Here is a 12500-nt window from a genome sequence, read left to right on the forward strand (position 1 = left end):
CACTCTGTCCATCTGGCTGACAGGCCATCTGAATACACTACGTCCATCTGGCTGACAGGCCATCTGAATACACTCTGTCCATCTGGCTGACAGGCCATCTGAATACACTCTGTCCATCTGGCTGACAGGCCATCTGAATACACTACGTCCATCTGGCTGACAGGCCATCTGAATACACTCTGTCCATCTGGCTGACAGGCCATCTGAATACACTACATCCATCTGGCTGACAGGCCATCTGAATACACTACATCCATCTGGCTGACAGGCCATCTGAATACACTCTGTCCATCTGGCTGACAGGCCATCTGAATACACTACGTCCATCTGGCTGACAGGCCATCTGAATACACTCTGTCCATCTGGCTGACAGGCCATCTGAATACACTCTGTCCATCTGGCTGACAGGCCATCTGAATACACTCTGTCCATCTGGCTGACAGGCCATCTGAATACACTCTGTCCATCTGGCTGACAGGCCATCTGAATACACTCTGTCCATCTGGCTGACAGGCCATCTGAATACACTCTGTCCATCTGGCTGACAGGCCATCTGAATACACTCTGTCCATCTGGCTGACAGGCCATCTGAATACACTCTGTCCATCTGGCTGACAGGCCATCTGAATACACTCTGTCCATCTGGCTGACAGGCCATCTGAATACAGCTATTTCTGTGTGCTCTTCCAGGACGTGCTGTGATTTATACTGCAATTCCTTCACTGATTTCACAATGAGGTGTGGTTCTGACAGCTGTGTGTTGTTTGTGTGTGCGTGATCGTGAGTGTTTGTGTGTGTGTTTGTGTTGTTTGTGCATGCATGTGTGTGTAGTTGTGAAAGACACCTTATTTGGCATCATCATCATCATCACCAATATCACAGCATGTATGTAATGAAACTTTACAGCTTTCTGTTTGATCTGTCGTTCTGCCCCTGAACAAGACAGTTAACCCAGTGTTCCCCTGAACAAGACAGTTAACCCAGTGTTCCCCTGAACAAGGCAGTTAACCCAGTGTTCCCCTGAACAAGGCAGTTAACCCACTGTTCCCCTGAACAAGGCAGTTAACCCACTGTTCCCCTGAACAAGGCAGTTAACCCACTGTTCCCCTGAACAAGGCAGTTAACCCACTGTTCCCCTGAACAAGGCAGTTAACCCACTGTTCCCCTGAACAAGGCAGTTAACCCAGTGTTCCCCTGAACAAGGCAGTTAACCCAGTGTTCCCCTGAACAAGGCAGTTAACCCAGTGTTCCCCTGAGCAGGGTTGTTCCCCTGAAAACCCACTGTTCCCCTGAACAAGGCAGTTAACCCACTGTTCCCCTGAACAAGGCAGTTAACCCACTGTTCCCCTGAACAAGGCAGTTAACCCACTGTTCCCCTGAACAAGGCAGTTAACCCACTGTTCCCCTGAACAAGGCAGTTAACCCACTGTTCCCCTGAACAAGGCAGTTAACCCACTGTTCCCCTGAACAAGGCAGTTAACCCACTGTTCCCCTGAACAAGGCAGTTAACCCACTGTTCCCCTGAACAAGGCAGTTAACCCACTGTTCCCCTGAACAAGGCAGTTAACCCACTGTTCCCCTGAACAAGGCAGTTAACCCACTGTTCCCCTGAACAAGGCAGTTAACCCACTGTTCCCCTGAACAAGGCAGTTAACCCACTGTTCCCCTGAACAAGGCAGTTAACCCACTGTTCCCCTGAACAAGGCAGTTAACCCACTGTTCCCCTGAACAAGGCAGTTAACCCACTGTTCCCCTGAACAAGGCAGTTAACCCACTGTTCCCCGGGCGCTGAAGACCTGGATGTTGATTAAGGCAGCCCCCCCTCACCTCTCTGATTCAGAGGGGTTGGGTTAAATGAGGAAGCCCTCCTCACCTCTCTGATTCAGAGGGGTTGGGTTAAATGAGGAAGCCCTCCTCACCTCTCTGATTCAGAGGGGTTGGGTTAAATGAGGAAGCCCCCTCACCTCTCTGATTCAGAGGGGTTGGGTTAAATGAGGAAGCCCTCCTCACCTCTCTGATTCAGAGGGGTTGGGTTAAATGAGGAAGCCCCCCTCACCTCTCTGATTCAGAGGGGTTGGGTTAAATGAGGAAGCCCTCCTCACCTCTCTGATTCAGAGGGGTTGGGTTAAATGAGGAAGCCCTCCTCACCTCTCTGATTCAGAGGGGTTGGGTTAAATGAGGAAGCCCTCCTCACCTCTCTGATTCAGAGGGGTTGGGTTAAATGAGGAAGACACATTTCAGTAGAAGGCATTCAGTTGTACATCTGACCTGGTATCTCCCTTTCCCCCTCTATTCTTACAGGTGGCCTGTAAATAAACCCAGTTACCAGGTTCATCATGGTTCCCCCCAGAACAGCAGCCATTACAACAACAGGAGAAAACCAGTCAGATACAGCTAAAGGCTTTCTAAGAAGGTCTGCTTTTTGGCATCAGGGAAGAAACCAGGTGTTTATTTATCTTGCTCCTTTGCACTCCAGTATCTCTACTTGCACATTTATCTTCTGCACATCTACCATTCCAGTGTTTAATTGCTAAATTGTAATTATTTTGCCACTATGGCCTATTTATTGCCTTACCTCCCTAATCTTACCTCATTTGCACATGCTGTATATAGACCTTTCTATTGTGTACTGTACGTTTGTTTATTCCATGTGTAGCTCTGTGTTGTTGTTTGTGTCGCACTGCTTTGCTTTATCTTGGCCAGGTCGCAGTTGTAAATGAGAACTTGTTCTCAGCTGGCCTACCTGGTTAAATAAAGGTGAAATAAAAAAATATATACATATTTTTATTTTAAATGTGTGACGTCCAGTCCTACCTGTCCTGTATCCCATCGAACCTGTCATCAGATCAAATGCCCACAGCAACCTTTCTGTTTTAGAAGAGGTTAGACAGGATACAGGGAAGGTAGGACTGAACGTCACTCATGTTTTCTGAGCTAGATGACAGGTTAGATGGAATATAGGACAGGTAGGACTGGAAATCACACCTGGTTTCTAAGCTAGATGACAGGATTAGATAAAACTGTGTCTATCCTCACTACAGAATTAGATAAAACTGTCTCCATCCTTCACTACAGAATTAGATAAAACTGTCTCCATCCTTCACTACAGAATTAGATAAAACTGGTTCCATCCTTCACTACAGAATTAGATAAAACTGTCTCCATCCTTCACTACAGAATTAGATAAAACTGTCTCCATCCTTCACTACAGAATTAGATAAAACTGGTTCCATCCTTCACTACAGAATTAGATAAAACTGTCTCCATCCTTCACTACAGAATTAGATAAAACTGGCTCCATCCTTCACTACAGAATTAGATAAAACTGTCTCCATCCTTCACTACAGAATTAGATAAAACTGTCTCCATCCTTCACTACAGAATTAGATAAAACTGATTCCATCCTTCACTACAGAATTAGATAAAACTGTCTCCATCCTTCACTACAGAATTAGATAAAACTGTGTCTATCCTCACTACAGAATTAGATAAAACTGTCTCCATCCTTCACTACAGAATTAGATAAAACTGTCTCCATCCTTCACAACAGAATTAGATAAAACTGTCTCCATCCTTCACTACAGAATTAGATAAAACTGTCTCCATCCTTCACAACAGAATTAGATAAAACTGTCTCCATCCTTCACTACAGAATTAGATAAAACTGTCTCCATCCTTCACAACAGAATTAGATAAAACTGTCTACATCCTCACAACAGAATTAGATAAAACTGTCTCCATCCTTCACTACAGAATTAGGATACCATCTCAAAATTGTGTTCCCAATAAGAGGTTGTGATCAAGCTTTGTGGGTTCAAATCTGCCCAGACAGACCCCAGATTTATCCAACTCAGCAGACAGGCGAACCAGCTGCTCACTGACCGACGTCACACACTCACACATAGCCGGAGGGGGAAAAATCTGAGGCGGAAGGCAGATCTCTGGCTAACTGTGAGCTAAATATGGAAGAGACAACAACAGCACTAACAGCTTATACAACTCACTCTGACCTCTTCACCTTTGACCAGGGTTACAACACCCTGCAAAACCACCAACAACTGACCCAATGGTTAGAACCAACCTGTGTCCTTAGGACCAACTTCCAACTTCCATGTGAGTCTCTGCATCCTACCTGAATGACTTCACACTCCTTCCAGTCTAACTACATGTACTGCTCCTTCCAGTCTAACTACATGTACTGATCCTTCCAGTCTAACTACATGTACTGATCCTTCCAGTCTAACTACATGTACTGCTCCTTCCAGTCTAACTACATGTACTGATCCTTCCAGTCTAACTACATGTACTGATCCTTCCAGTCTAACTACATGTACTGATCCTTCCAGTCTAACTACATGTACTGCTCCTTCCAGTCTAACTACATGTACTGCTCCTTCCAGTCTAACTACATGTACTGATCCTTCCAGTCTAACTACATGTACTGATCCTTCCAGTCTAACTACATGTACTGATCCTTCCAGTCTAACTACATGTACTGATCCTTCCAGTCTAACTACATGTACTGCTCCTTCCAGTCTAACTACATGTACTGCTCCTTCCAGTCTAACTACATGTACTGATCCTTCCAGTCTAACTACATGTACTGATCCTTCCAGTCTAACTACATGTACTGATCCTTCCAGTCTAACTACATGTACTGCTCCTTCCAGTCTAACTACATGTACTGCTCCTTCCAGTCTAACTACATGTACTGATCCTTCCAGTCTAACTACATGTACTGCTCCTTCCAGTCTAACTACATGTACTGCCAGTGACTCCAGGATCTTACCTGAGTCTCGTCCTGCACCACTCTGTACTGCTCCTTCCAGTCTAACTACATGTACTGCCAGTGACTCCAGGATCTTACCTGAGTCTCGTCCTGCACCACTCTGTACTGCTCCTTCCAGACGGAGATCTTGGACACCTCGTCCTTCCTCAGGGCTCTCTCCTTCTTCAGCTCCGGGCTCCAGAAGGTCTTGATAGAGTTCATGGAAGAGCTCAGCTTGCTCTCCTTCACATCCAGCTCCCCCCGGAGGAGCTCGTTTCTCCCTCAGCACCTCCTTCAGCTGGGTCTGGAGGTCCATGATGGTGTTGTCTCTGGTTTGGCGTAAGGAGTGAGGCACCGTGGACGCCTGCTGGAGGCTGGACTGGGACGAGGACACGTGGTCACACCCAAACGCGATGCTGTCACTGGGCATGGATGAGCCTCCACCTCCCTGGCTGATGTTGGGGTTGGAGCCCATGGCGGTTGTCCGGATGCCGTATGGGAGCTTTGCTCCGGAGCGACCCAGGGTCATGGTGCTCTTGGGCAGGCTAGGGTCGTGGTTGGGGTTGGGATAGGCCTGGGTCTAGAATAGATCGGATTAGATTAGATTTACTTTATTGTCCACATAAATCAATTTTGTTAAGATCAGCATATTCAAGTATACAAACAACAGAATTCACATACAGGAATACAAACCATTTAAATAATTCACATTCATACAGTAGCTAAGTGTCTTTGGTAAAAACAATGTGCTAGTCATACAGGAAGTGTCTTTGGTAAAAGCAATGTGCTAGTCATACAGGAAGTGTCTTTGGTAAAAGCAATGTGCTAGCCATACAGGAAGTGTCTTTGGTAAAAGCAATGTGCTAGCCATACAGGAAATGTCTTTGGTAAAAGCAATGTGCTAGCCATACAGGAAGTGTCTTTGGTAAAAGCAATGTGCTAGCCATACAGGAAGTGTCTTTGGTAAAAGCAAGGTGCTAGCCATACAGGAAGTGTCTTTGGTAAAAGCAATGTGTTAGCCATAAAGGAAGTGTCTTTGGTAAAAGCGAGGTGCTAGTCATACAGGAAGTGTCTTTGGTAAAAGCGAGGTGCTAGCCATACAGGAGGTATATTTGGTAAAAGCGAGGTGCTAGTCATACAGGAAGTGTCTTTGGTAAAAGCGAGGTGCTAGCCATACAGGAGGTATATTTGGTAAAAGCGAGGTGCTAGTCATACAGGAAGTGTCTTTGGTAAAAGCGACGTGCTAGCCATACAGGAAGTATCTTTGGTAAAAGCGAGGTGCTAGTCATACAGGAAGTATCTTTGGTAAAAGCGAGGTGCTAGCCATACAGGAAGTATCTTTGGTAAAAGCGAGGTGCTAGCCATAAAGGAAGTATCTTTGGTAAAAGCGAGGTGCTAGCCATACAGGAAGTGTCTTTGGTAAAGGTGAGGCGCTAGCCATACAGGAAGTATCTTTGGTAAAAGCGAGGTGCTAGCCATACAGGAAGTATCTTTGGTAAAAGCGAGGTGCTAGCCATACAGGAAGTATCTTTGGTAAAAGCGACGTGCTAGCCATACAGGAAGTATCTTTGGTAAAAGCGACGTGCTAGCCATACAGGAAGTATCTTTGGTAAAAGCGAGGTGCTAGCCATACAGGAAGTGTCTTTGGTAAAAGCGAGGTGCTAGCCATACAGGAAGTATCTTTGGTAAAAGCGAGGTGCTAGCCATACAGGAAGTATCTTTGGTAAAAGCGAGGTGCTAGCCATACAGGAAGTGTCTTTGGTAAAAGCGAGGTGCTAGCCATACAGGAAGTTTCTTTGGTAAAGGTGAGGCGCTAGCCATACAGGAAGTATCTTTGGTAAAAGCGAGGTGCTAGTCATAGTGTCATTTAAAACAGGTGTATTCAACCGGGCGTCCGTGGATGCCTACAGGTACTGCAGAGGGTCTGCAATTTATTTTAAAGTGGATTTATATTTTGCATTCTTTAAATGTTTTCATGAATATCGCTAGTAACAACAGAATAAACAAAATGTCAATTACATAACTACAGTAGAAAAAAGGAGAATATCTTCTTTCTAAAGATGTAAACTTTATTTTTCAACTCCTAATATTGAGCAAATTACAGTCATTGGAGCCAATTCCACTCACTGCAGTGTCTGACATAGTCTATGAAACAGCAGCCACAGACAGGCGACCAGTGTGGCAGTGCCACTGGCTTCTGGTCAGTTTTCTTCACTTGGACATTCATTTTTGCCAACACATGGCTAACCTTTGTTTAACCAGCTAAACAGCTGCTCTTTTTGAAAATGTGTTTGGAGTCACCTTCCTAGCTAATAGGCTATATTAGAGTTACACTTCCTCTTCCAATTATCATGTGGGGAGGTCAAAATAATGAAAAACCATCTACCAAAACTATACATTTTAAAATGTTGATTACTTGTCCTTGCCACTATCATTCACCTGGGGATGATAATGATATACAGAATATTGTTTTGCTAACGTATGATGAGGGTCCCTGGGTCGCCAGTTTGCCTGGGAGGGGGTTCCTCGGCAAGAAAAGGTTTAAGACTCCTGATTTAAAAGAATAGAAGGAGATGACAGTCATTTTGGATAAAAACCTCTAAACGACACGTCATATTCTATAACTAGATCACCTGTTGAGAGATGACCTCGTTGTCACTGAGGTACATGGGTCCGGAGGTGGCATAGGCTGCGTTCAGAGACTGGATGTTCTCCATGGAGAGGGTCTTTCCCCCGGGGCCTCCTGTACTGTTGGTGCGACGGTGGCCGAGGCGCGGGGAGCGGGGCAGGCAGGGGGAGCGACCGGGACTCTGACTGCTGCTGTTGTTGTCATCCATCTTGGCAACGGAGCGGGCGCTGCCATACATGGTTAGGGGTCAGGGGTTAAGGGTCAAAGGCTGGGGGTGAGGGGTTAAAGGTGAGATACTGAGACTCAGTGGACTACAGTGTCCTGATACAGAGTGGTACACTATGTGGCTAGTGACTGGCAGTCTGTCTTAGCTGAAGGACAGGAACAGATTGTTCATGTTGAAAGATCCTGGATGATTGGACTATGATGATTGTTAAACTTGGCTAGTAAGGTGGTTTTAACATCCATTTAGTCCAGGGGTCCTGGGATGAGGCAATGATCTGTAAGAGAGAAAGAGAGACAAGACTTTAAGATCAAAAAGAGGAGAGAATTCACCACTCCCTTGAGTTACATCACTGAGAATTCACCACTCCCCTGAGTTACATCACTGAGAATTTACCACTCCCCTGAGTTACATCACTGAGAATTCACCACTCCCCTGAGGTACATCACTGAGAATTTACCACTCCCCTGAGGTACATCACTGAGAATTCACCACTCCCCTGAGGTACATCACTGAGGATTCACCACTCCCCTGAGTTACATCACTGAGAATTCACCACTCCCCTGAGTTACATCACTGAGAATTTACCACTCCCCTGAGGTACATCACTGAGAATTCACCACTCCCCTGAGTTACATCACTGAGAATTCACCACTCCCCTGAGTTACATCACTGAGAATTCACCACTCCCCTGAGTTACATCACTGAGAATTCACCACTCCCCTGAGTTACATCACTGAGAATTCACCACTCCCCTGAGTTACATCACTGAGAATTCACCACTCCCCTGAGTTACATCACTGAGAATTCACCACTCCCCTGAGTTACATCACTGAGAATTCACCACTCCCCTGAGTTACATCACTGAGAATTCACCACTCCCCTGAGTTACATCACTGAGAATTCACCACACCCCTGAGGTACATCACTGAGAATTCACCACTCCCCTGAGTTACATCACTGAGAATTCACAGTGACATGGCAGCATGCCATAATGTAATAAGAGAGAGAGAGAGAGGAAACAGGCTGTAGTAGAGAGAGAGAGAGAGAGAGAGAGAGAGAGAGAGAGAGAGAGAGGACACAGGCTGTAGTAGAGAGAGAGAGGACACAGGCTGTAGTAGAGAGAGAGAGAGAGAGGACACAGGCTGTAGTAGAGAGAGAGAGAGAGAGGACACAGGCTGTAGTAGAGAGAGAGAGAGAGGACACAGGCTGTAGTAGAGAGAGAGAGAGAGAGGACACAGGCTGTAGTAGAGAGAGAGAGAGGACACAGGCTGTAGTAGAGAGAGAGAGAGAGGACACAGGCTGTAGTAGAGAGAGAGAGAGAGGACACAGGCTGTAGTAGAGAGAGAGAGAGAGGACACAGGCTGTAGTAGAGAGAGAGAGAGAGGACACAGGCTGTAGTAGAGAGAGAGAGGACACAGGCTATAGTAGAGAGAGAGAGAGGACACAGGCTGTAGTAGAGAGAGAGAGAGGACACAGGCTGTAGTAGAGAGAGAGAGAGAGAGAGAGAGAGAGGACACAGGCTGTAGTAGAGAGAGAGAGAGAGGACACAGGCTGTAGTAGAGAGAGAGAGAGAGGACACAGGCTGTAGTAGAGAGAGAGAGGACACAGGCTGTAGTAGAGAGAGAGAGAGAGGACACAGGCTGTAGTAGAGAGAGAGAGAGAGAGAGGACAGGCTGTAGTAGAGAGAGAGAGAGAGGACACAGGCTGTAGCAGAGAGAGAGAGAGAGAGAGAGACAGGCTGTAGTAGAGAGAGAGAGAGGACACAGGCTGTAGTAGAGAGAGAGAGAGGACACAGGCTGTAGTAGAGAGAGAGAGAGAGGACACAGGCTGTAGTAGAGAGAGAGAGAGACACAGGCTGTAGTAGAGAGAGAGAGAGAGGACAGGCTGTAGTAGAGAGAGAGAAAGGACACAGGCTGTAGTAGAGAGAGAGAGAGGACACAGGCTGTAGTAGAGAGAGAGAGAGAGGACACAGGCTGTAGTAGAGAGAGAGAGAGGACACAGGCTGTAGTAGAGAGAGAGAGAGAGGACACAGGCTGTAGTAGAGAGAGAGAGAGGACACAGGCTGTAGTAGAGAGAGAGAGAGGAGACAGGCTGTAGTGAGAGAGAGAGAGAGGACAGGCTGTAGTAGAGAGAGAGAGAGGACACAGGCTGTAGTAGAGAGAGAGAGAGAGGACACAGGCTGTAGTAGAGAGAGAGAGGACACAGGCTGTAGTAGAGAGAGAGAGAGGCCACAGGCTGTAGTAGAGAGAGAGAGAGGACACAGGCTGTAGTAGAGAGAGAGAGAGAGAGGACACAGGCTGTAGTAGAAGAGAGAGAGAGAGAGGACACAGGCTGTAGTAGAGAGAGAGAGAGAGAGAGGACACAGGCTGTAGTAGAGAGAGAGAGAGGACACAGGCTGTAGTAGAGAGAGAGAGAGAGGACACAGGCTGTAGTAGAGAGAGAGAGAGAGAGGACACAGGCTGTAGTAGAGAGAGAGAGAGAGGACACAGGCTGTAGTAGAGAGAGAGAGAGAGGACACAGGCTGTAGTAGAGAGAGAGAGAGGACACAGGCTGTAGTAGAGAGAGAGAGAGGACACAGGCTGTAGTAGAGAGAGAGAGAGAGAGGACACAGGCTGTAGTAGAGAGAGAGAGAGAGGCACAGGCTGTAGTAGAGAGAGAGAGAGAGAGACACAGGCTGTAGTAGAGAGAGAGAGAGAGGACACAGGCTGTAGTAGAGAGAGAGAGAGAGGACACAGGCTGTAGTAGAGAGAGAGAGAGGACACAGGCTGTAGTAGAGAGAGAGAGAGGACACAGGCTGTAGTAGAGAGAGAGAGAGAGAGACACAGGCTGTAGTAGAGAGAGAGAGAGAGAGGACACAGGCTGTAGTAGAGAGAGAGAGAGAGGACACAGGCTGTAGTAGAGAGAGAGAGAGAGGACACAGGCTGTAGTAGAGAGAGAGAGAGGGACACAGGCTGTAGTAGAGAGAGAGAGAGAGGACACAGGCTGTAGTAGAGAGAGAGAGAGAGAGAGGACACAGGCTGTAGTAGAGAGAGAGAGAGAGGACACAGGCTGTAGTAGAGAGAGAGAGAGGACACAGGCTGTAGTAGAGAGAGAGAGAGAGGACACAGGCTGTAGTAGAGAGAGAGAGAGAGAGAGGACACAGGCTGTAGTAGAGAGAGAGAGAGGACACAGGCTGTAGTAGAGAGAGAGAGAGGACACAGGCTGTAGTAGAGAGAGAGAGAGAGGACACAGGCTGTAGTAGAGAGAGAGAGAGAGAGGACACAGGCTGTAGTAGAGAGAGAGAGAGAGGACACAGGCTGTAGTAGAGAGAGAGAGAGAGGACACAGGCTGTAGTAGAGAGAGAGAGAGAGGACACAGGCTGTAGTAGAGAGAGAGAGAGAGGACACAGGCTGTAGTAGAGAGAGAGAGAGAGGACACAGGCTGTAGTAGAGAGAGAGAGAGAGAGGACACAGGCTGTAGTAGAGAGAGAGAGAGAGAGAGAGGACACAGGCTGTAGTAGAGAGAGAGAGAGAGGACACAGGCTGTAGTAGAGAGAGAGAGAGAGGACACAGGCTGTAGTAGAGAGAGAGAGAGAGGACACAGGCTGTAGTAGAGAGAGAGAGAGAGGACACAGGCTGTAGTAGAGAGAGAGAGAGAGGACACAGGCTGTAGTAGAGAGAGAGAGAGAGAGGGACACAGGCTGTAGTAGAGAGAGAGAGAGAGAGGACACAGGCTGTAGTAGAGAGAGAGAGAGAGGACACAGGCTGTAGTAGAGAGAGAGAGAGAGGACACAGGCTGTAGTAGAGAGAGAGAGAGAGGAGGACACAGGCTGTAGTGAAGAGAGAGAGAGAGAGGACACAGGCTGTAGTAGAGAGAGAGAGAGGGACACAGGCTGTAGTAGAGAGAGAGAGAGAGGACACAGGCTGTAGTAGAGAGAGAGAGAGAGGACACAGGCTGTAGTAGAGAGAGAGAGAGAGGACACAGGCTGTAGTAGAGAGAGAGAGAGGACACAGGCTGTAGTAGAGAGAGAGAGAGGACACAGGCTGTAGTAGAGAGAGAGAGAGGACACAGGCTGTAGTAAGAGAGAGAGAGAGAGGACACAGGCTGTAGTAGAGAGAGAGAGAGGACACAGGCTGTAGTAGAGAGAGAGAGAGAGGACACAGGCTGTAGTAGAGAGAGAGAGAGAGGACACAGGCTGTAGTAGAGAGAGAGAGAGAGGACACAGGCTGTAGTAGAGAGAGAGAGAGAGGACACAGGCTGTAGTAGAGAGAGAGAGAGAGGACACAGGCTGTAGTAGAGAGAGAGAGAGGACACAGGCTGTAGTAGAGAGAGAGAGAGAGGACACAGGCTGTAGTAGAGAGAGAGAGAGAGGACACAGGCTGTAGTAGAGAGAGAGAGAGGACACAGGCTGTAGTAGAGAGAGAGAGAGAGGACACAGGCTGTAGTAGAGAGAGAGAGAGGACACAGGCTGTAGTAGAGAGAGAGAGAGGACACAGGCTGTAGTAGAGAGAGAGAGAGGACACAGGCTGTAGTAGAGAGAGAGAGAGGACACAGGCTGTAGTAGAGAGAGAGAGAGAGGACACAGGCTGTAGTAGAGAGAGAGAGAGAGAGAGAGAGAGGGACAGGCTGTAGTAGAGAGAGAGAGAGGACACAGGCTGTAGTAGAGAGAGAGAGAGAGGACACAGGCTGTAGTAGAGAGAGAGAGAGAGGACACAGGCTGTAGTAGAGAGAGAGAGAGAGAGGACACAGGCTGTAGTAGAGAGAGAGAGAGGACACAGGCTGTAGTAGAGAGAGAGAGAGGAACAGGCTGTAGTAGAGAGAGAGAGAGGACACAGGCTGTAGTAGAGAGAGAGAGAGGGACACAGGCTGTAGTAGAGAGAGAGAGAGAGGACACAGGC

At 47.5% G+C, this 12500-nt stretch overlaps 1 protein-coding gene across 1 annotated transcript in view; it reads right to left on the minus strand.

Moving 5' to 3' along the window:
* LOC106599296 (ELKS/Rab6-interacting/CAST family member 1) overlaps positions 1-12500 on the minus strand; it is a 678087-nt gene that overhangs the window by 589990 nt on the left and 75597 nt on the right. The window contains 3 exon segments of the mRNA XM_045700260.1: positions 4868-5044; positions 5046-5348; positions 7402-7897. Coding sequence (XP_045556216.1) covers positions 4868-5044; positions 5046-5348; positions 7402-7635 — 714 coding nt within the window. The 5' untranslated portion in view covers positions 7636-7897.

Source organism: Salmo salar, chromosome ssa17 (genome assembly GCF_905237065.1).
Source record: "Salmo salar chromosome ssa17, Ssal_v3.1, whole genome shotgun sequence".
Taxonomy (NCBI): domain Eukaryota; kingdom Metazoa; phylum Chordata; class Actinopteri; order Salmoniformes; family Salmonidae; genus Salmo; species Salmo salar.